The following is a 24857-nucleotide window of genomic DNA, read 5'->3' on the forward strand; positions in this document are numbered from 1 at the left end:
TAGTTGGCCCTTCAGCCCCATGCCTGGTTGAGAACCACTGGCTTTTCAGTGGATATCCAGGACTCGCCCAAGGAAATGCCTTAAGAGGGCTCCCGTCTCTTTGGAGACAAAGTAGACTCAGCGCTATAGCACTTCAAGGACAACAGAGCTACGGCCAAGACGTGTCTTTATGCACCCAACCATCACAGCCCTCACGTTTCCCAGCCTCTGCGTGGTCGAGGATGCGGTACCCACATACCTCATAGATCAGGTAGCAAGAAGTCGGGCCAGTCCACCACCACCCCGACAGCCGCAGTCTCTAAGTCTCTTTAGTTTGCCCTCCGACCATCATGGGCATTCAGTGGGTGGCAAGAAATGTTATCACCAGCACCACTGGAAGTGGATAACATCTGACCACTGGGTTCTCCAGATTACCTGAAAGGGCTACTCCCTCCCTTTCGTGACTACCCCTCCACACATGCCTCCCACTTGTGACAGACTGACGGAGGACCACATCTCTTTGCCTGCCAGGAAGTGGTTGCTCTCTTGGCCAAGGGAACCATAGAGCCGGTGCCGGCATCAGAAGTTGGTTGTGGTTGTTATTCCCACTACTTCTTGGTTCCCCAAAAATGATGGAGGCCTTTGTGCTATCTTAGCCCTGCGCTCTCTCAATTTCTTCCTTAAAATGGAGAAATTCAAAATGCTCATGCTTGCTCATGTCCATTCTGCCTTGGACCTGGGTTACTGAATAGTAGCATTGGGCTTGCAGGACGCATACTTTCACATGTACGTCATGCCTGCCCACAGACATTACCCGTGGTTTATGGTAGCCATGAGCACTTTCAGTTTGCTGCACTCCCCTTTGGTCTTACCAGCACCCCTCAGATGTTCACCAAAGTGATAGTTGTGGTTGCAGTTCATCTGCAGAGATCCGGGGTGCCAGTCTTTCCCTATCTCGATGACTAGCTTTTGATTGCGGGCTATCCCCAGGAGGTTGTCTCCTACCACCAGACTATAACGGGCTTCCTGCATTTGCAGGGGTTCACTATCAATATGCGAAAGTCACACCTAATACCTTTTCAGATGTTACCTTTCATCAGAGCTGTTTTGAAGTCAGTTCAGTTTCAGGCTTATCCTCTTGAATTGCGAGTCTGCGATATTCAGGCTATGATACTGATACTTCAGCCTCTATCCTGAGACTGACTTTGAGGCTGCTAAGCCTCTTGGCGTCTGCATTTTGCTAGTGGTGCATGCCAGTTGGCACATGCAGACTCTTATGTGGGGCCTGAAGTTCCAGTGGGTGCAACATCAGGGTAATCATTCGATCATGGTTCAGATCTTGAAAGCCACTGCAAAAGATCTGCAGTGGTGGCTGAAGGACAGCGATTCGGTCAGCGGCAGACTCTTCTCCCTTCCCCAACCAGATATGATGGTAGTGACAGATGCGTCACTCCTGGGATGGGGCGGCCATATGAGGGAGGTGGAGATCAGGGGAATCCGAACTTCACATCAACCTGTTGGAGCTCCATGCAATCCGATAGGCATTGAAAGCATTCCCACCCTCCTTCACTGGAAGGCTAGTGCAGGTGTTCACAAACAACACCACTGCCATGTGGTACTGCAACAAACAGGGCAGGGTGGGGTTGTGGACCCTCTGTCAAGAGACCCTGCATGGCTAGAAAGTCAGAGCATTTCCCTGGTGGTTCAATACCTGACTGGTTCTCTGAACGCCAGAGCAGACAAACTCTGTTGTAGATGCGTAGTCAATAATGAGGGGTGTCTCCAACTGGAAGTGATTCAAGGTCTCTTTCAGCAGTAGGGAGAGCCTTGGTTAGATCTGTTTGCCACCACCAACAAAGCGCAATGTCAGCACTTCTGCATGCTGGAGTTTCCAAAACGATTTCACTCTGAGACGCTTTTCGTCTTGAGTGGAGCTCCATCCTATTGTACGCCTTTCCGCCCATACCACTCCTTCCCAGAGTTCTCAAGAAGATCAGGGACGACTGGACCCAAGTCATCCTTGTGGCTCTTGACTGGGTTTGGAGAGTCTGGTATCCTGAGCTGTTGAGCATGTCCATTGCTCCTCTGGTCAGACTACCTATTTGAAAGATCTTCTATTGCAGAAACAGGGAAGGGTTCTCCACCCCAACCTCTTAATGCTCCAATTTCATATGTGGAGGTTGAGCGGCAACAGTAGACAGCTTTTGACCTCCCGCCCGAAGTCTGTGATGTTATTTTGGTAGCTGCGAGTTGCCCCACCAAAATGGTATACGAAGTCTATGGCTTGGTGTACAGCCTTTCAGGTTGGTCCCTTATTGTAGGCCTTTCACAAGTGCTTTTGTTTATCCTTACCCTACCCCAGCAGGGCTCTGCCTTGGGCATGTTGAAATGCTATTTTTCTGCTATCTCTGCTTTACTGCAGCTGCTGTATTAGCCTTCCCTTTTCAAGTCCCCTATTGTAAATAGGTTCCTTAAAGGTATGCAACACGTATCCTTCTGCTCTCTTTGTTGACCCTCAATGGGACCCTAACTTGGTTCTTACATTTCTGATGTGCGCTTCCTTTGAGCCACTTCATACCTGCCCTTTTAGGCTTCTCACCATCAAGATGGCCATTCTGGTGGCAATACCTTCTGCCCAGAAGATCAGTGATCTACAGGCACTGCCATCTTAGCCTCCATATAACTTTTTTTCCCCAGACAAACTGGTGCTTCGGACTCGAGCATCCTTCTTGCCGTAGGTAGTCACCTCGTTTCATGTAGGCTAGTCCATCACTTTGCCTACCTTTTACGCTCTACCTCATCCCTCTAAGGAAGAAGAGAGACACCATCAGCTGGACCCAAAAAGAGCATTGATGCGCATAACCATTCTGGGTGGATGATCAACTCTTCATGAGGTATGTCAGAGCCAAGAAAGGAAAGGCTGTGCAGAAACGAACCATCTTCCGATGGATTGTGCTCTGCATTAAAATCTACTACGCATTGACCAAGAAGCAACACCTGGAGGGCTTGAATGCTCATTTCACCAGAGCAAAAGCTGTAACCACTGCGTTAGTACGCGGAGTCCCGGTCCTGAACATCTGGCGATCAGCAACGTGGGCTCCGCTACACACGTTCACCAAGCACTACTGCATAGACTGTCAGGTCTGTCGGAATGGGCACTTTGCCCGTTAAGTCCTGCAGGACTTTTCTGGTCTAAATCAGGTTTGCAGACCCTCCTCTGGGAAGATATTGCTTGGGTATCTATTCTAAGGTGAGGTATCTCCAGCTAAAAGACTCTATCAGATGAACAAGTTACTTACCTTCAGAAACACCTTACCTGATAAAAACTCAATCTAGCCTCAGATTCCTTACTGACACACCCATCCTCCCTGCTCTGTGAACAAATTTTTAGGTACAGGGCTTGCCTAATTTCATCAACCTGTTTCCACACACCAGTCATCTGTGTTCTTTGTGGCTCCTCGCTTCTGGTGTGGAAAGTAGTGAAAACAAAATGGCGTCAGTGTGCTGCGGTGGCAACTCAATAAGAACCACGCACGTCCCTTCCAGCACAAATGACGCAAACTGCACCATAAGCAGCTGAACGCTGGCACTGGCTGGTGCGCAGGGGTTGTTGTTGATGAAAACGTTTTGGATCCAGTATGACACCTGGGGATAATTCTTAAGTAAGGAATCTTTGGCTAGATAGAGATTAGGCCTTACCGAAGGTAAGTAACTTGTTTTTTTCTTCTCCCTTTCAGATGCCCCCTTCCTTCCCTTCCATCCTCTGCATCCCTCCTCTTTAGGCGCACAAACTACTCTGACAAATGCATGGCTGCCAAGTCTCTATTATTGCATTTCTGCAAATTGCTCACAACTCATTTACAAAATCGCACACTCTCCTTGTTCCTCTGAAAGTCAAACCAATGCAACATAACAATAACTAATATACTCTAACTCTTCTATTAATCAAATGAACCATATGCATGTGCTCCCCTCCGCCGCCCCCCCATCTAATGATCACAACTGACCTGGTGGTACCCGCTATATAACTGCAACTACAATTACAATATCACCGAGCTATTCTACTAGCTATGTGTTATCTCTTCACATAGGTTCTTCTCAGGTTTTTACTATATTCATGCTTTATATTTATCTCGTCAAAAGTGGTCGAACAGCCTGTGAGAATTAAATAGAGTTGTTATGGTAATAGAAACCACAAGGTAATTTCTCAGAAATGTTAATAATTAGTTCTTTAAACAAGGCAAAGTTCATGGTAGTATTTCATTGCCTGTGTTTGAGAATCTCCAAGATTGAGCTCTGGCTCCTGGATGATTTGAATCTCAAATGCTGCCTTTTAACATTTAGATGTATTGCTGCATTATTTGGACAAGTTTCAAGAACTGTTCCTGTTGCCAGAAGAACAGTCATCAGTTGAGGTTCAAGAGAGAACGAGGCTGGCACGGCAGTAGCTGTGAATTAACTTTTTATCTAAATGTTTTAACTTTGAACACATAACTTTAGGCAGCCGCAGCAGATAAAATCGCTTATGCATAATGGCTACAATGACAGTATTGTATCTTTCAAAGTATGTTTGCTGACTATTCTTGTCCCTGCTTGTCCTTCTTGAGTTTGTCCTCCCCTGGAGCATAGCCTCTCTATCGTCTCTGATTGCCTGGCTTCTGTCTTGCCCACTTTTAGTGTCTATTTTTATTTTTGCGTAAGCTGCCTGTTTTTTCTATCCCTCTCCTTCCTGAGAATCTCCCCTGTGCCACACGCCACACCTGGGTTCCGTTTTGCTGTCTCACTCATGTTGCAAGCTCACTCTTGTGTGCTTCTCCCACCACCAAATTCCCTTTCTCCATGCATGCCGTGTTGAGGTGTTGATCATGTGCTTCTCTCCCACCTCCCATGTTGCTCTTCCTTGTGTGCTGCTTTGCGCCAACTCCCTGTTGCTTCTCATACCACCTTCTGTGTAGCCACTCCCACACCAACCGTCTTTAAAAATATACATTACCTACTGGCGGTCGCCAGTAGGTATATATAGTTAGGATTTTTTCTCTATGGGTTTTTTGAAAATTCTATGTCTAATAACTTTGGCGTTTGTGGACGGAATTGGCTGAAATTTTCAGGAAAATGGCACATTTTGTTTCTGAGCAGCCCTTGAAAATTTGGGGGGGGTTCGTCCAGTGGGGGCCGAGAAAAAAGGGGGGTCCCAAAACGTGTTTTTAACATTGAGTTTTCCATAGGGCGGTTGGCCTCACTTTTAGCCCGAACGGCTGAATGGATTTGCACGAAACTTGGCAAAATTGTAGGGACTGGTAGCCCGATGTGCCTTTTGTAGGTCTCAATATATGTGCTCCAGTGGATTTTGAGAAATTAACGTTTAAAAAAAGATATATATCTGTAACAGCGGACCGGGCAGCGCACTGGTTCGCGGACTTTTCGCGCAACGGAGCTTTGTGAAGCGAAGCTGATTGGTTCTCCGGCGTCTGTCAACATTCCAAACAGTCCGTAGCGGCCGCCATCTTGTCTCTCGGTAGGATCGAGAGACAAGAGGAGGTCAAAACAAAGGGGGAAATAACTATAAGGGGGCATAGTAGATCCTCGCTGACCCCCTAGGTTTGATGTGGAGGTTTTAAAAGGGCCCCGCGGGGCAAAAAAAAAATATAATAATAATAATTGAACGGCTGAATGGATTTGCACGAAACTTGGCAAAATATTAGGGACTGGTAGCCCGATGTGCCTTTGCTAGGTCTCAATATATGTGCTCCAGTGGATTTTGAGAAATTAACGTTCAAAAAAAGATATATATCTGTAACAGCGCTCCGCTTCGCGTAACGGAGGTTTGCGAAGCTGATTGGTCATTCTGTCACTGGGCTATAGTTGGGCTACATCTGGCTGATATTTGGGCTACATTTGTTTTTTTGTGTGTCTGGCGGCCATCTTTGGGCTACATTGGGCTACATTGGGCTTCATTGGGCTACATTCGGCTAATTAGCAAATAGCTCATCGCAAACTAGGAATGGTAAAGAATCGCTATTTATTCCTTAAAGTTCGCTATTTAGGAAATGCAAATAACTTTGATGATACATATGGCGGTTCATCTCTAACAAGATAAGAAGCATAGGGATACATTTATGATGACTGGCGTATCACCAGGGATGTGTTAGTCATTCTGTGCCGCTGTTCCGTCACCTATGGTGTGCTGCATTTACAATGCGGCGCATCATGGGGCAAAAACAGCACAGATGCGTGATGTATCTGTGCCGTAAAGGTGGCGCATTGCTGGAGTTGTATCGCAAGTGTGATGAAGCTCCAGCAAGGGTCGGGGGTGCCCCTGTCGCAGGGTTTCTGTTCTCACACAGAACTGTGGACAGAGGATTGGAACCTCGGCGAATGCATTGCTGGAGTTGTATCGCAAGTGTGATGAAGCTCCAGCAAGGGTCGGGGGTGCCCCTGTCGCAGGGTTTCTGTTCTCACACAGAACTGTGGACAGAGGATTGGAACCTCGGCGAATTAGGGTGTCCCAAAACTCACGTTAGTAATCAAAAACTCCTTAGCAAGCTAGGTACAGTGTCACATTGGATATAACAAACTCTCAATGTTTAGACAATCCAGAATATGAACTTATAGTACCTCAGGATACGTGGAACTCATGAACAGTCGGTCGTTATAGATTTCTTAGAAACCAGAACATGGAGTTAAGAAGAACAGATGTGTATTTGAAATGTTTATTTACTAATGCCGTCTTCTCAGGCGTAGTACCTTAGATAATAAAAGTACACATATTATCAGTAGCAAAATTACCAGCATAGTTACTAGTACATAAAAAGTGAATGGTGATAGTATGTTAACATGCTGTAAATGAATAAGAGTTAGCAACACTTATAAGCAGCCGCGGGCCGTGGAGGGAGTTATGGTGAGGCAGGGAGGCGGGGAGGGGGAGAAGCAGGGTGGAGAATACAAGTACACATATTATCAGTAGCAAAATTACCAGCATAGTTACTAGTACATAAAAAGCGAATGGTGACAGTATGTTAACATGCTGTAAATGAATAAGAGTTAGCAACACTTATAAGCAGCCGCGGGCCGTGGAGGGAGTTACGGTGGGGCAGGGAGGCGGGGAGGGGGAGGGGCAAGGTAGAGAGGGCTCCACCCTGCTTCTCCCCCTCCCCGCCTCCCTGCCCCATCGTAACTCCCTCCACGGCCCGCGGCTGCTTATATCTCACCCTCCCTAATACACATATTATATTATTTGCTAAGAAGGTCTCTTTGTGTTGGTTTAGGGCGTGCCCATACTTTAGTGTCTTAGATTTGAAGGAATCACATCAGCATACACCAGCTCTCTCTTCATGTGAACCGCATCAACTGTTGTGTATGTGTGTTCGGCAAAGCAATATAAAACCCGCCTCATGCCCAGAATTGGCAGAAGTTGCACTTATGTTATGAGTATGAAGTCGTGGAGATCAGACCTCATAACAATTCTGTATCGTGTTGTTCTTGAAACTTTAGCACTCGCTGTACAGATATAGTTTAACAAGTAAAGCAGATAGTAGACCAATAACATATTATTCTCATGTAAACCACGATGAACTACTAGGTGGAAAGCTAAAGCAACAACTAAGTGTCGTGTGCAGAAGTTGCAAAAAAGGAAAAATGGCGTTTAAACCGGTAATGAGCCCATGCTAACTTAACACGGTGTAAAGATATCCAGGACCTAGATGACACCTCCTCATGATCCGGAAACGAACTGAATAAGATAATAGAAGTGCCATCTCATGAGAGCAGATTGCAAGTTTATATGTGGACGGTCCGCAAGGTAAAGCATTAAAAACTAGGAAAATTTAATGCTAAAGAAAAATAAAACAGCCAAGTACTTTATCGAGTCTTAAGCCAATAGGCAAGGTAAATAATAAAAACTTGACAAATAAGTCAATGAATTGTCAATGAAATGCTAGTACTCAGCATATCAAACATGAAAAAGGTCTATGACATAACTGTGTATGCAAAATAAGCTGCAACAGCCTCCAATAGGAAGTCACCGTCTTCATCCGAAAACAGTTCAGCCATCCAATTTAAAAGCGGAAAAGAACATACGTGCTCTCCCAGCACCGGATCCTCTATCACCATCAGAGGACAGCTCGGTGGGTTTTCAAGAAAGCTCTGTTCCAAGAAAGACTGTGCTGCCGCCAGTAAATTCCAGGGACCAAGTAGTCCATGCATCAATGCCACAGCCATAATCCTTTCGCCAGGACAAACCAACTCGTGAGTAATGATAGGAGTCATCAGCTGATTAAAGTCGACGTCAGGAGAAACCGGTCAGCAGAGACACAAATCAATGGCCCAATCGAAATCACAGGTCAGGCAGTGAAATACAGGCTGGACACAGGTGAAGTAGGAGAACCGAAAAGATAATCCATATGCCGTGCTTAATATCGCCAACGGCATTGTGCCATAATATTCTAGCATGCGATTGCGGAACAGTGTCAGCAGCTGCAGGGTCGGAGGTTGCATAGGAGGGACATCCATATTTAAAAATGTAAAAAAGCACAAGAGCGTCCGCTGGTAATGCAAGTAAAAATGCCAATCTACGAACCAGAGTGCAGAAAATACAATGAAAGGAAGCAGGGATGACTCCAAAGATTTTCTCAAATGAAGTCACGAGACCACTGGTAACAACTTTAAAAAAGTGTGCCAGGGACTTTGTGGAGGATGCGTTAAAGATAGTCGGAAACATGTTGCTGAAATTGAAAGGCAAATCTTAATTGAAAAGGGTGTGCACCTCTGTATGGGTGTTCGCTATGTGAAGTACGAAAGTTTCACGGGCCGAACTCAAGGCCACCTCTCTCTGAGACAAAAGAGCTCTTATTCTTGCCATGCCGTTGAAACGTGTCCCAAGGTTGGTATTTGTGGCCAGATTGAAAACTCCCTATGTTCATGTGTGGGAGGAAATAGAACATTTCTGCAGCAAATAACCCGTTCACTTACTGTTACGATAAAAGGAATACTTTTAATTAACTCAGAACAATCTTCATTATTGAGCATCAAATAACTACCATTTTCCAACAACTTGAACGTGGGGATGATAGCAGGAACTGGCGTGCCTTGCAACACGCAAGCCATATTTGGTCGGTGTTTGTTGCATGAACCGTGTAACTGTATGTGCCTACACATTAGTGAATGATCTGGCGTCTCAGTGCATTCCTCTCCATTCAGATAAACTTCTTGATCATCTTTGAAACATCTGTATGTGTATGGAAGCGACCAGACCTCATGAAGAAAAGCACTACCTAAAGGTTCATAACGACCTATTGGTATATATTTCATACAATTTGAAAACTTATATAAAGCAAAAGGCAGCGTTATTAAACCGTGGATAAGGCATGTTGCCAAAAAACCCGCAATCCTCTGCTGATGATGTCACTGAGCATGTCATGAATGATGTAATATGTGACATCATCAGCAGTGGATTACGGGTAATGGTATCTCTAGTTTACTCCCTTATAGCTGTGTTTCTTTTAACATAAGTGTCTGTTTCCTTCCCTTATACTTACTGTTTTTGGTTCGCTTCCGGTTCGCGTACCGGCGAGCGAACTAGGAAGCGAACTAAGAGAAATAGAGGTTGGCACAGTTCCAAATATTGTACCAATTTTTTAATAACGGGGAGGTAGTTCTGAAAAGAACTTTTTTTTTTTTTTTTCTGAACATTTTTTTACTGTTTTTGAATTTTTCGGAACAGTTTTATATTTTTTTGGGTTTTTCTTGGAGGGGGCAATGAAAACGATTCATTGTAAAGGGCTCAACAGGAGCAACAAAACAAAAAAAAGAAGTATTTATTATTTTGGGCGTTTCGGACAAACTTGCATATGATAGTCAATAGCTCTGTTGATCAGAGTGATGCTTTTTTCTCCGTAGGAAATGAATCCATCGCAAAATGCGCAGATGTGTTTTACATCACCAAATCTCATTTGTATATTTGGCACCATCTCCCTGCCCTCTGGTCCCGTTACTTCCGGTACAACAGATCTTCTGGCCATAATAGGGAGATTATCTAGGTCGTTCCGAAACTGTGCAGCACTGTAGTTGTTAGGATGCCACCTAGTCATATGGCGATGCATTGTGTAGTTTCCGAAACTGTATTTTTTGTCGGTCCCTCTGGACAGTCTATCTTGACATATAAGGCAAGTTACGTATCTTGCATTTACTTTTTTCTGACCTTTGGGAATTTTAAAAAATTGCCAAATGAAGTTTTCTTTCCGGTGAGACGTCTTGGGCTGCTCAGGCAAAAACTGCCTCTCTTCGTGCTCGTCCTCCTGTTCCTCTTCTTCTTCTTCTTGTTGAATTACAACTTGAGCAGGTGGTCCACTCTTCCTTGGATGTGGTGGAGGTGGTGGGGAAGCACCAGCTGAAGCTACTAAAGAAGCCATTGCTCAGTGATCACAAAGGGTCTTTCTCTCACAATGATGAAAGTCAGAGTGAGGAAAGAAGGAGGGATTTTCATCATTTGGGAAAAACAAGAGTTCTCAACCAATCAAAAGTGTTCATTTTAGATTATATGACCTAGTCTTACATCATTAGGAAACCAAAAGTGAAATGAACCAATGAAAAGTGTTATTACCAAGTCACATGACTTGCTGTGTTTACGTTAAGCGCTTTGCAGGGCCTCCCGGTTTGCTTCCAGAAACCTGCGCTTTGCGACTCGCTTCGCGTACCAGTTCGCTAACGTAGCACGTCATATGACGTATCACGCGACAACGTGAAACGTCATGCGGACGGGAGGCGTCACGATGTTGTTTTCTAACGCGGCACTTGCGGTAAAGAAACGTTTACCGGCTCGCGGTCTATTTCGCGGCATCAAGGTCAGCTAACGGGAAGCTTCCCGATTCGCGAAGCGGGAACGAAGAAAAAAAAATATTTAAAAAAAAAATTATTCATAAACATATAAAATATATTTTTGGATTTAAAGAAGAATACATTTTACAGCTACAGATATTAGCTGTTAAAAAACCTTGAAAATTCACTGAAAAAAACATAGGTTATAGACCATATATAGTTAGGAATTAGCATTTAGAAAACCTTATTTTACTCACACAAAACCATTGAAATTCCATATATAGTTAGTTGCACTAACTATATATCGCGCACCCGCAATCCACTGCTGATGATGTCACATATTACATCATTCATGACATGGTCAGTGACATCACTGATGACATCACTGATGACATCTCAAATTACATCACGGATGACATCACTGATGACAACATCCAGTGACTGTGTGTTTCTGTAAAGTTAAAATATGTCTTACATATTGAAGAATGAGTGGAAGTATAAGTGTCTGGACGAAGGATTTAGTAGGTGCATGACTGAATGTATGAGTGAGTGATTAAATGTGTCTCACTGAGTGCATGGGTTAGTGACTAAACTGTCTTAATTTGTGCATCATTATGTCTGTTGTTCTGTAAACTGCAGCATGTGTTGATCAGTAGCTATATGAGTAACTATATGGGTTATTGATTGATTGCCCAAGTATTTGCATGGGAGACTGAGTGTGTGTGTGGCTGGCTGGGAGGTGTGTGACTCTGTGCAGATCAATGTGTACTTGTATCAATGATTGTATAAGAGACTAAGTATGTGTTAGTATATGGTTGAAAACGTAAGGTGCTCTATGTTTAACTGTATAGATTAGAAAATGGAAGTGTGATTGATTCTTTACAGGACTGACTAGGTGTGTGAGTAACTCCATGGATGAGTGGCAGAGTGTGAGTGTCTGTATAGGTGTATGAGTGCATATGATAGTGTTGTAAAGATGATTGATTGTATGTATGAATGATTGTATGGGTGAATGAGTGAATGTGTGTGTAGACGTAGGAATCAGTGAGTGCGTATGTAGTAACTAGTATTGGTGTGTCAATGGTTTCAAAAATTATACTCTGTATTTAACACTGAGTGTAACAGAGGTTATATTAAAATGTGAGGAGATGCATTGTATTGTCACATGAATGATATCATCAGTGATGTGGTCATTGATGTCAAATGAGATATCATCAGTGATGTCATCCGTGATGTCATTTGAGATGTCATCAGTGATGTCATCAGTGATGTCACTGACCATGTCATGAATGATGTAATATGTGACATCATCAGCAGTGGATTGCGGGTGCGCGATATATAGTTAGTGCAACTAACTATATATGGAATTTCAATGGTTTTGTGTGAGTAAAATAAGGTTTTCTAAATGCTAATTCCTAACTATATATGGTCTATAACCTATGGTTTTTTCAGTGAATTTTCAAGGTTTTGTAAATGCTAATTCCTAACTATATATGGTCTATAACCTATGGTTTTTTCTGTGAATATATATATATATATATATATTTGGGAGGTGGGCAGGCACACACTTGCTTTATAGAAATGCTTTTGTGCTACTTTTTTCCCCATTTTTTTATTTACGGATCCATCCCGGATGAGTAAAGGAAAGAATGGTGCATATGGCATTCTCTAGACTTGCATTAATAATAACAGACATATACAACTTTGTAGGGCTCGGCTGAACGCGCGGAAGCGCGTCTCCGCCAAGAACCTATTGTGGCCGTGTCTGCATCCCAGGAGACAATCCTGGCCACGCGCATTGCGATTTGAAACTGCCACGCGCACGCGCGCTGTGGCCAGGCGCTGTCTCCTGGGAAGCTCGAAACACCACACGAAACACCACACACGCATGCGCATACACACAGACACAAGCGCCCACGCACGCACGCACATACATACAGACACCTCCCCCACACACACATATACACACACACACACACACACAAGTGCACCAAGGCCCCCCCCTCCCCGCCGCCGTCACCGTCGCACACATACCTTTTCCGGTCCGGACGCGGCCCCGCCTCCGTCACAGGCGACCTTCCCTGACTTCCGTTTTTCCGCTTCTTGTTTTTCACTGCCGCAAGTTCTTTCACAATCTTCGTCAGGACTCATAATGCAAGCAAGATTATTGCCTTTGTCAACGCTAATAAGTCTTTTTACATCGGTCAGGTCTTGAGCCCACGTGGTGCTGCTTCTCTGTCCGTAATTTGTCAGTGTCCACGTCTGACTTCGGAATGCTCAAGTGCACATATTTATTTCTGCTGCTAGCGATAAACCCGGACCATGGATGAAAGAGAAAATTCAGGCTTGCTTTTGCCAGTATTAGCTCTTTGATCTGCATTGGAGCAGACGCTGCCTTTTCTGTTGTGCTACAACTTTGTGTACACGCCGATAACTCTTCCCAGACCCCTTTCATGTTGCATCTCTCCAGGCTGCATCCCTGTGTGTGGCATCCTCACAATGCGCGCTGCTTTGTTCGGGCCCCTCTGCTCTGCTGGACTCCAGGCCTTCAGATGGCACCTATCTCCGGATCTATAAATAACCTGCCGCAATAATGGCTCCCTGTGCGACAGACAACGCAAGCATCTGCCTTTGTACCGTAGAGCAGGTACCGCTCACTGCATTCAGCCGTAAAGAGTGCGCTTAGCTCCAGGTCTCATGCCAGGCATCCGCCACAAGGCACGGTGCCAGGCGGCTGGTACTGTACACTTCACAGAGCAGCAGGTATGCCCTGTGGCTGACAGTGCGCAGCGAACACATGACTGGCACCGCTTTGTGAATGTGAAGGTGGTAGGGCACACTGTGACCACTGGCTAGCACTGCCTACTGAAATCCAAGGCTGGCACTGTACATAGGACGTAGCAGAAAGGATTAGATTTGTTGCTGGTAAAAGGCACTGCACCCGGATCTGAGCCGCTTCTTCGCACTGCAGCTAGCTGCTGGTGCCGGGCACTGTGCCGAAAACCAATGTGCTGTGCCACTGCATGCTGGCTGTGTGTACTGTCCCAGGGGCTGCTAATGTGAACCACGCTTCCTGCTGGTACTATGTACACTGGGGCCGTTAGTGTGCAGTGTGGTAGGCTCCTGGTACTAGGCACAGCCCCTTGGCTGCTGCTGTACACTGCAGCCGTCTACTGGTTCTCCTCTCCACTGTACCTGAGGCTCCTCTGCACCGTCACTGCCTGTGGGAACTGTGCACTACAGCTCCCGCTGGGATGGTGTGCGCTACACCCGGGACACTTTCTGCACACCACAGTTGGTTGCCAGCACTGCGCTCGTGGCTGCCTGCTCTCGTGCCCTGCGTCCAATGAATGCACATGTGCAGACCACTGTTTGCCAGTCGAAGGGCCGGCATAGTACTCTCGATCAGAGCGCACACCACACTGCTCAGCGACGGGTAGTGCAACGCTCTAGGATTCATATCCGACTGTAATTGGTACCTAGCATTCACACTGTATCCAGTACCTGTGCCCGAGCACTGTGCCACCTGCCTGTAAGGTGGAAGGCGCAGCAAGCGCTGCTAAGGGGATGATCGCTGGCCTCGGCCTGTAGGCGGTGAACGTTGTGGGTTGCAGTCTAAAAATGGTCTACTTCGTTGTTTTTTGGTGACCGGGGGCCCTCTCCTCTCGATGCACCGGTGCCGCATTGCAACCTATACTGATAAAGGCACAATTTGTGGCGCTAAGAATGACATCACATCACATCACATATCTCTCTCTCTCTCTCTCTCTCTCTCTCTCTTTTTCTTCTACCTTCTGTGTCCCTTTTTTACATTTCGATCTCCGATCCCCAAAAATTAGTGCTGCTCCCCACTGTGTGCAAGGACCGGCACAAATTAAGCACTGAGCGGGCGCAACCTTGGTGCGGGCAGTTCCTTCCCTAAAATCCTAGGGAGGGTGGATGTTGCTTTGGCAGCCTTGTCCTTACCCAGTAAGAAGTGCCTTCAATGACTCCACAGCAGCAGCCCTGATTTTGGACACCCCTGGCAGCAGAACGCTAAGTCAGCAGACACGTCCCACCTCTATAATTCTCACCCTGTTTTCAGGCACCTTAATTAAAGGGGCCTCCCTACTCCCCCCAATGGCCTCAGTGTCGTGTGTCTCAGAGACACAAAGCGGCACTAAAAGATGAACTGGGCCACCCTACATAGCTCTTTGCTGCCAAGGCGATCGTCTTTGCGATGAGAGGCCCTGGCACCAGCAGGGCCCTGGGAAGGACCCTTCACAGACAACCTGCCCGCTTTTTGTTTTGTTTCTTTTAGTAGATTGAATTTAATTACATTAAACAGCAGTTGAATTAAAAAGACATCCTGTGCATTTGAAGGCCGCAATCACCGGAGGAACGCCTGGCCAACCTTTCAACGCAACCACGGCACAAGTTTTCACGTTTTACAAATTATGCTTCATTTTTTTGTTATTATGCAACAATACTGTATCCTGGCGTCGAGATGGAGAGAGTAACTGAAACATTTTACGAATGTTCGACCTGTCACCCCATGACCCTCACGTTAAGCAATTCCATTGGTTGGCATTGGAGTATCGAGCTTGTTGCTTTCTATTGAGAGTGATTTTTGTGTTGATCGTTATTTTTGTGTAGCTGTCTGTTGGCAATAGGCCTCGCATTACTAATAATTTGGGCTATTGGGCTTGCATTATTATTTGCAACGCCAAAAGCTCAAACTTTTACTAATGCGAGACCTATTGCATTGCAGCTCTCTCTGGCTACTGTAGTTAGCCATACACATTACGCGACTTTGAGCTATTGGCATTGTAAATGACAATGACTTTTATTTATGTTTTTGTTTTTAAAACATAAATAAAAGACCTTGTCATTTACAATGTCAAGACCTTAAACTCGCGTTCATGTACAATGCTAATAGCTCTAACTTTTGCAATGCCGAGACCGTTGCATTGTAAATGCTTGTTTCTTTTGGCCATGCTGTACTGCATCCAGCCGTTGCTATGTATCATCACCGGCATTCTCAAAGCTAGTAGTTCCCTAAGACGAGACCTATTAACTTTGCCAATGCATGTTTCTTTTATTAACACTTGCTTGTAATTGACTTGTTTCCTTTGCTTTTTATTTTGTTAGGTTTGTTTTTTTCTTTTTGTTGTTTTGCAGTTCAATTTTTCTATTTTTTTTCTAAACAGCAAGACAGACAATGACCAGACCTGTTGCCCCCTTAGGAGTCGCAATGTTTTTGCGACAAGAAGGTGGCTATTTTTGTTGTACTAGCACTTTCTTTGTGTACTAGCAACCAATGATAGGCCGAGGTTGCCTGCCCCCTCTCAGAGAGCTGGTCCACTAGGAGAGCGCAGACAAGGGCATGCACAAAATCACTAGGAATGCTGAATTCTAGTGCTCGGTGAGTCACTGGTGGGTGGACTATATCACTAGGGAGAAGGACCTGGAAGATTCCATTGAGCACAAGTGCATGGTGATACATTACCCTTACTATTTCTTGAACACTATTATTAATTACATTATTTAAACAGTGTCCTGCCATTCTTGTTATAGCATGGTCCTGCCATTGTGAGTTTGTGAAGTTGTGAAGCTGCATGCTTTGCATTTCTGAAATCTTTCACAAGATTCACAGTGGTGTTGCTGGGAATTTAAATTTCTTTACATTTTTTTAAAAAAAGACTGCAAAAATCAGCTAGCTCAATTGTATCAACGTTTCATCCGCAGCTCTGCAGGGACATCTTAAGGATTTGAGAGCCCTGGGCCGAACGTATTTTGGAGGCCCCTGTTTAGAACAGCTTTACAGTTATGATCCAGTTTCAGCTTTTTCATACCCTCATCGGCCAGGTCACTGACAGTGCACAAGTGCACGCCTCTAAATGTTTTTACGTCCCCTATTCAGGGTTTGAGAGGTGTGTTTTCAATAATGTAACACAGCAGCAGCTCACTGATATTACTGCAAATAATCTCTGTGACATCCTCCCATTACTCATATGTGAGGTCTTGTTTTGATCTGAAAGAACATTTATTTATGGATATTGCTACTTCAGCTCTAAGTGACTACAAGGAGCACAATACCTAGACAGCCCCAATCACTTCTGGAAGTCGCCCTCTAGTTTGTGCACAAACTGCCTCTTAAACAGTAGCTTCAGTATCGCAGATATCTCTTCTCATAAATTAGCCTTTTGAGTCGTCCTATTGTAGTAAGATTCATTACTGTTTTATACCTCTACCATATCACCTCTTGGTTGTACTAAAACATATGTTTATACTTTCCATGTCTTCACTTCTCTTGTTAATGCCATGCCTTGGATCCACGGCGTTACCTATAAATGACCAACATTTCCACTTGTTTTATAAATGGCTTTTGCATGCAGTAGAAGAATCTTGATGCTTGGTGTATCATGATCCCTGTATATTAATGTGGCTTAATCTATATACTTGTTTGTTAATTGCAGTTCTCTTTACTTCCAGTAAGGCTCCATTTGCCTATTGATCGCTTTTGTAATGCCTCCTACTTGGCCCTCGTGGTATACTAAATAATAGCATATATCATAATATATATGTTATACCCAAGGGTGTTCAACGTTTACTAGGACCCTACTGCTATTACACTACAAAATGTCTCACTTGCATCAAACTTTGATTTCAAAGCTACTTACCCGTTTGCATTTGGTATACGTCCACTTTCCTACACAATGCTCTCTACAACGCCGTGTATGCTCTTCTCATTTGTTCCTTACTACTAGCACGGCTCTGAAAGCCTCAGTGCTTCTCTCAGCTCCCACTGCCCCTCATCAACACACCAATATCACCTCACCATCCTGCTATCTCCTTCTCGCCTCAAACTAAAATTTTCAAACCACCCTTCCAACATATGTCCTCCCAGAATTAAAGGGACTGAATCACTCGGCTTCTATGAACCATCTTCACTACATCCAATACATCATTTCGACTAGACGGTGCGAATTCTCCATGCCACAAAATTACTTCCATTACTCACCATTCCACTTTCACATACTTCCCCGTCACTTCACAATTTGAAATGTTTTGCTACAGCTCAGACTTTGGCTTATGGAGTGTTGAGATGAAATAGTCGCATCAACTCTGCTGAGTGAGTGTGACATCCTCAAAGGACGTAAGGGTTTTAATAATGAACTCCGTAGTCCGTGTTGCCATGCTGTCAATGGCACGGCTATGATCTAGTTCAACTATCAGGGTTTGAAGCATGTCCAGAGTGGAGTTTTAACATATAGGAATCAATCCCCTGTGTAATGGAAGTTGTTGAGCTGGAATTAGCACACTGAAGCATCCTCCATAGTGTCTGGACTTTATTGGAATGACTAGAATGAGTACAAATCTTGTAACTGATGACCATTTTGAACTTTTGAAGTGTTCTGCAGTCTGACACAGCTTGCACAGTATTGCTGCAATTATCAGTCACAAAGAATCCAACATTGAAAACCCCTAGGTTGGAGCCGCTCCATAGCACCTGGTGCTAAGTGGCTGAGTTGGGAGGGACAAAGCGTAGAGCAGTGCCAGGGACTTGCAGGAGAGGGAGACAATTTGCTTTGTAGGTCCAACTATCCTTTTTGAACACCCTACAATATTGGGGCCTCATCTATAGGAGGTCCTCCATGTTGGAATACCCAATCTCTTGGGTAACCAAGCATTCCATTCACACAGTCTAATACCTCATTCTGGGGGGTCACAGGGCAGATAGGGAGTACTGGGCCAAAATCGTGGTGTTTCTAGGTATTTGCTACTGATCTCCCGTGGTCCATTTTACTATGGCCCTGCAAACTGGGCTAGGTACAACCCTTCCGCACTTGACTTTCAGGGTAGCAAGGGTGAGAAGTTAAAGGCTTCTGAGGGAGATAATGTAGGCCACAGAGACTCAGAACTCAATGGTCAAACAATGGACACTATAAATCGTTGTTCAACCCAGTGTTTCTCCTTAGTAAAAGAAAGTACATTTAATAGTACAGCAGTATGGAATACTACCAAATTAGACAGGGGTATAACTACAAGGTTTAACTGAAGCGCTACACCCTCTAGTGTTCCATCCTCCCAGTTCTCTATTGTCCCGCAGAGTCTGTAGTCGCCTCCCCACAAGTCCGGTTTAGGCAAAATTATACATGGATGCAAGCCCCAGTAGCAAGTACAGGAATGTCAGCCTGTGAACTAGAAAGAGATATCCTTGCACACAGGTCCTAGCCATGAAGATGGCCACTGCACATCACCTTAGTCGTCACCTCGCAACTTATAGGTCAATCTGAACAGTTCTTAGCCCAAAGTGTCTCATCAATAAGAGCAACCTCCTATTGCAGCTTATCTTTGTTTGAATTACTGCCTTTCAGCCTCTGAAGGCGAGGCCTTGGATATACATGCTCAGCAGAGACACGGTTGACTGACATTGTTGGCTGACACCGTCTGAGTCTTCTGCCTTGTCACTCAACCACATTGGCGGCCCTGCTCCTCTCTCTTGGACTATTGCTGGAATCTGCAGGCTGGACTAGAGCATGCTCGTCTTTGCCAGTCGCAGCTCAAGGGCCAGTCTAGTAGGCTCTCAGCTGTGGCAGATGTGCCTAACAAGTTGAATTGGCAGATGCTAGTCTTTCAGAGTTTCAGCCTTGGGACTGGGGCAGATCATCATTGGTAGCAATGGCTCCTCTGAGATTGTGCCACACAAGTCCTTTGGGCTAGAGGGGTGCCCACAGCACATTGCTGCTTGGCTCAAAGTTTTGTAGTTCACCATAAGAACCGCACTCTGGAAAAATGGATGACCTCTCAAGACACAGGTCTGTCCAGATGATGCTTCCACTTTGCAGGCAGCTTTATTGTGTGTTCCTCACACAGGCAATAGGGCTGGGATTCTTCTTCTGGTAGCCTCTCCTCCTGCACTACCAGGTACTTTCATTTCTTCTCTGAGCAGGCAGACTTTTAGGTGATGGCCAGACCCAAAGTTTCTCAAGCAATGTACACTTATTTCAGGTGACTGCACCTCACCTCTGAGATTCTCCCTGCCATGCAGAGACCAGCCCTGGTGTCACAGTAGCTCTTGGGGACTCTACAGAGTACACCCTTCGTTTTTTAAGAACTTGGAACAGAAAATAAAAGTGGAGTGGTTTGGATACGATTATTTTTTTCACTAATTTTCCAGACAGTGGATGTTGGCGTGTAACTAGTTTGGAGTGGTTCCATTTCCAATTGTCATTTTCTAGTAGTTGTGCAGACAGCCTTTGTTAAATGTCATGGCTTTCAACGCAGGTAGTGATGATGCTGGCTACAAGTAGAAGTAACTAAAACCTGTACACTATGAGCATTTTACTTCCCCTAATTAAGAAGTTTGCCATCAGGGATTTTAGTGTAGCATATAGCAAGCTGCTCTCACTCACTGACGATGAGAATATATTTTTCATGTGGGTTTGTTTCTTAAAATCGCTGTCCGGCACGCTTGACAATGGACACTTATTAGAATTGTCTTATAGTAACATCATAACCTATTGACATATCTCTTTTTAATTTTATTGTGATTTTTATGAAATGTCAGTTTTAATATCTTCTGTGTTTTAAATTGTACTTTTACGGATACTTTTGTTTCCTAATAAAGATATAATTGATTGATTAATTGAACTAAAACATGGGCACAAGTGTGAAGTGTGAATACTCCGGCACCTTGCGATCATACGCCTTGCTGAGGTAGTAGTTGGGGACTGAAAAAAGACAGGCTGTTCCTAGAATCTTCATTAACTCTAATAACAGAATCTGCTTACTCGCCCCGTCTCACCTAGCGTTTGCCAGATGACGGTGCTCAGGAAAATCTAACCAGAAATCCCTGATAAAAGGTCATTATATAATTTCACATGGCCCTGTTTCCTTTCTTTCAACCAAGCTCGCCCTTCCCTTTGTCAGAGTAATAGGCAGTGCAGGAAATGAGGAGGGTCCAGAGAGATACTCGATCGGGCAGCAATTATTGAGCCGTATCTTTGCCGGCCACAATGAAATATGCTGAATTTATCCAAGTGTAGTTGGCCAACACCAAGGCACACTCAGCTGCATCCGCATGTTGTTTGCTTTCTTTTCAGACTTGAGTTTCTTATTTTTTGCATTTCAAGCTGGGGCCAACACAAAGGCCTCATTCAAAGGGCCGTCAGACCTCCCTTTGCTGGAGTCTTATCCTGGCCGGGGGCTACCTGGAACCTAACACTTAGATGCCAAGGCAAATAAGGGAAAAAAAGATACTCCGCTTGTTATCACTTCACAAGTGCTTAAGAGAAACTGATTTGAAGGCAGGTTTTTTACTTTGTTCACTGTAATAATGACATATGTATCTGTATATATGAATAATTACACTATCAACAAATTTGAATGGCACTTACTATTTTTTAAATTTCTTCTCTTGCCCTTTTCATCTCAATGTATGGCGTCAGAGACACAAACGCATATTATACAGAGTCAGTGAATTATACAAGTGAATACATCCATTGTATAGGAAATGTTGGATAAGACAATGAGAGTTACGAAGTGTAGGAGTCACATATCACCCACACTAGTTGGCGTTATGTGTTAAGGGTGCTTGGTCTGGAGAAACACTAAGACAGGTTTTAAAGTATAGCACCTTGGTTTGAGTAGTAATAGGAGTTTATTCTATGCTACCTTATGATGAGGCAAATCTGTAACGAAACAAAACCCAGATCTCTCCAGCAAGTGCATTAACCACCAGAATTATCTTTTCGTTGTTATTATCCCCTCAGAATTCCTGGGCACACAAAGAGCCTAGCAAACACAAGGAGATGGACGGAGTGCTAAAACTTTTCAAACGCTCACCCCCAGTCACAGATCTGGGTTGAATCCATCATAATTCTTTAGCTCACTTTGCCACCCCAGTTCAGGCATAGCTATATGCAAATCAGTATTGACCCTGTGCCTCATGGTAACAGTCCAGCCCGAACTGCCAAGCCATGTCTTCCCTGGACCTGAAACAAGTATCCTGGGACAGGTTTCGGGCTAACAGCCCTCATCAGCCAGGCTAGCTTGAATCTAGTGGCAAAGTGAGCACAAAAAGCCTTCCAGGTGGAGCAAACCGGCAAGATAAATAAAATTCAGCCTTGTTGTGACCAATTAAGCCAGAACAAGTTTACTATCACATTTGCCTACTGTTGCCAATGTCTTTGGGGTAAAGTTTAAAAATAATATAATACATTTGTTGACCGTCATCAGACTTGGCTCCTCATAACTCGACCCCTTTGTGCTACACCCCATAATCCCAGAATCAATTGTTTAAATTTCCAAATCTGGTAATAGTGGGAAGCAAGAGCCAGTTTTCTCTGTTAGGCGCACTAAGCATATCTGTCTACCCTCTCACTTTGATTAGTACTGGCAACTGGGTGTACTGATGCGAAATTAGCTCTGATCGGGACATCAGAATGTCTTTTAGGAATTGGCTGTGTGTTTCTTTTTCTGAGCAGGATTTAAATTGACACGTGCACAGCTGTTGAAACTTGAACTAATGTGTGTTTCTTCCTTGATGGTCAGCCAAACGACACTCCTCTTTTAAGAGACGGGTACTTTAATTAACCTTTTATAAATTGGTCTGTGCAGTAACATCAACCTCAAATGCCACCAGCCCTTGGTTTTTTAATTGCTTGCTGTTGTGTCTTCGCTTTGTAATTCCTTATCACAGGGTCTCCATTATTACACGGTAATGGTTTCTGGCAAAGCTTCAAGCAGTGACGTGCCCTGTTTGCTTTTCAGAGCGGCCTTCCTGTTTCAGAAGCGGAAGCTGCGACCGACGAGGGTCTGGAGATCCGCTTTCGCACGCTGCAGGCGCTGGAAACGAGATTGCAGGTCTGTATCGACTAACCAAAATATTGTGTTCCATCGAAAATTCCAGTAAAAGACTAAAAGCATGTGGTGATGTTTAGATGTAGTCTAGCCTTTATTACGAAAATATTGTTTGCCCAAGAAAAGATATAAAATATGCTAAGGAGCCTCCTTTAGCAACTTCCTAGTCTTGCGACAAGAATGCTATAGGTACGCGCACAGTACACAAGGCAAAGGCAGACCTCACAAAGGCTAGTGATGGCTCATGTCTTGAGCTATTTGTTCACTTAACAGACATTTACGCCTGAAAATCTAACCTGCCCCAGGTGGGCGACACTCTTGGCCACCGCTCAGCCACCAATAATCAATAACACTTCCAGACCTTGTGGTGGTGTAAAGTTGGCCGCAGTTTATTAGCAGTTGTTCATAAGCCACATGATCGGTCATAAATCAGCACAACAATCAATAAATAATCATCTGTGTACACAATCACGAAATGGCATCCGCCATACATCAGTTTGTCCAATCGCAAATCATTGATCCCCAGTCTTAAGCTGGTGGGTTGTCACCATAATCGTCTTTGACAGCACTCTGGCTAAGTTCTAGTCTGTGCCATGGAAGAGAAGGCCCACTGGGGTTAAGCGTTGCAAATTCTAGGCTTCCCGTGCTACCGATGTGTGACATTTGCGGCTCTGTGGCCGTGCCTGGCCTGCAAGTGCCGTGTCTGCACAGCGGTTATCCCCTTCTTGGCTCTTCCATTGCTCTACGGTGTCCCTGCCATGAAGCATCCCAAAGACTCCCCTCAGGCACTTCTTCCCATCCAGCCTACTTAGTGTTATTGATGCCGGTTATTTGTGCTGGTTCAGCTAAATGCTCCAAATCTGCACGTGCTGCGGCTGCGACACCCACTTCCAGGTAGGTGTGGGTGGGTGGGACAGCATTCATGGTCAGCAGATGACTGTTGCCCCTGCTGGCCTCCACTTTTGGCAATGCAGGGGGACACTCCTTCTCTTCCGTATTGGTCATTTCAAACCATTCTGACCAATGCCACGAGTGGCTTAAATTGGCCACGGCTGTGCACCAGCCCATGTGTTCCGTGCGCCCTTCGGGGCATGTTAGCCAAGGTCCTCCTACAGTCCGGCTGAGCCTTCTCGGCCCGTTCCCCTTCTTGTGTGCCATAACACGCCCAGGCACACCTACCTCAGGCAAAAAAATAAAAAAAGAGCACCAGTCTGGTCGCTCGCGAACAACACCAAAACGTTACCCATGTATGCCACGCTGTTATTCATTACTCTGCAAATCTAGCACTTTCCCGGTTGTAGCATTCTATTCACACACTAATGTGCGTTCGTCCGGGAGTATGAAGCACTATATAAATGTATTCACAATACAGTACACCTGTGCTAGAGGAAAAATTGGCATTGTAGGCTGTTACATTCCAAAACAAAATAAAGAAGTTGGGTCTGGTTGTGGGCCATGACTGTGCTTTGTGACCTGGGGACACTGGAACAAGCATTGTACTCGCACCCCACCTCCCCTTTACACAGCTACCATGAACTTCCTTCACCTTCAAGGTAGCAAAAATGTTTGGAGTATCCTTACAGTGGGCATGTTTTCTACCGGCATTACCAGTATTTTAATGTTTCAGTTGGTACCAAATTTAGGAGAATCACCTAAAGCAGCACATAGTTTAAACAGTAAACACAAATTCTACAACTGCCTTAATAATCCCTGATTGATAATTAAACAAAGGCAGAAAAGCCATGCTAAAAATAATCACAGACTATTTTATTTAAAGTTCTGTTTAGGCATAGTGTCTGGACCTTTGCATAATGTGAAAACCTGAACAAATGGCTGGTATTTTTCTCTGCGAAAAGTGGCAACATTAGGATCAGGCGTGAAACCTTATGTTGCTGTACACCTGTTTGGTATAGAGGATTGTGATGGGCAGCCTACATTTTATCCTATTTCAAACTTTTGAAATACGTTCTGATGAATTTGAGATTGTAGACCTGCTTCTTTGAGAAACAGTAGAAATAGGATGTTGCCTAGCTCTACTGCAGCTCTGTGTTGTGCTGTATTTCCCTTTCACCGTTGTGAAAAAGTGATCTGCCTGTTGTGTAGGAACTGGGAGAGGGAGGGCTTTCATAGCACATATTTATGCGTATTTTATGAATGATGTGGTTAGTTTACAGTGCCACACATTCTGAGCCAACAGCTATTGTTGTTGTTACACAATC

The 24857-nt window shown here is 44.6% G+C and overlaps 1 protein-coding gene across 3 annotated transcripts in view; it reads left to right on the forward strand.

Moving 5' to 3' along the window:
• Positions 1 to 24857, forward strand: part of FANCB (FA complementation group B) — a 466340-nt gene that overhangs the window by 172703 nt on the left and 268780 nt on the right. For all 3 annotated transcript variants that reach the window (XM_078657640.1, XM_078657638.1, XM_078657639.1), the window contains exon 4: positions 22549 to 22641. In XM_078657640.1, the coding sequence (XP_078513766.1) occupies positions 22549 to 22641 (93 nt within the window). The remainder of the gene's footprint in view (positions 1 to 22548; positions 22642 to 24857) is intronic.

The sequence above is a fragment of the Lissotriton helveticus genome, chromosome 8, assembly GCF_964261635.1.
Source record: "Lissotriton helveticus chromosome 8, aLisHel1.1, whole genome shotgun sequence".
Classification (NCBI taxonomy): Eukaryota; Metazoa; Chordata; class Amphibia; order Caudata; family Salamandridae; genus Lissotriton; species Lissotriton helveticus.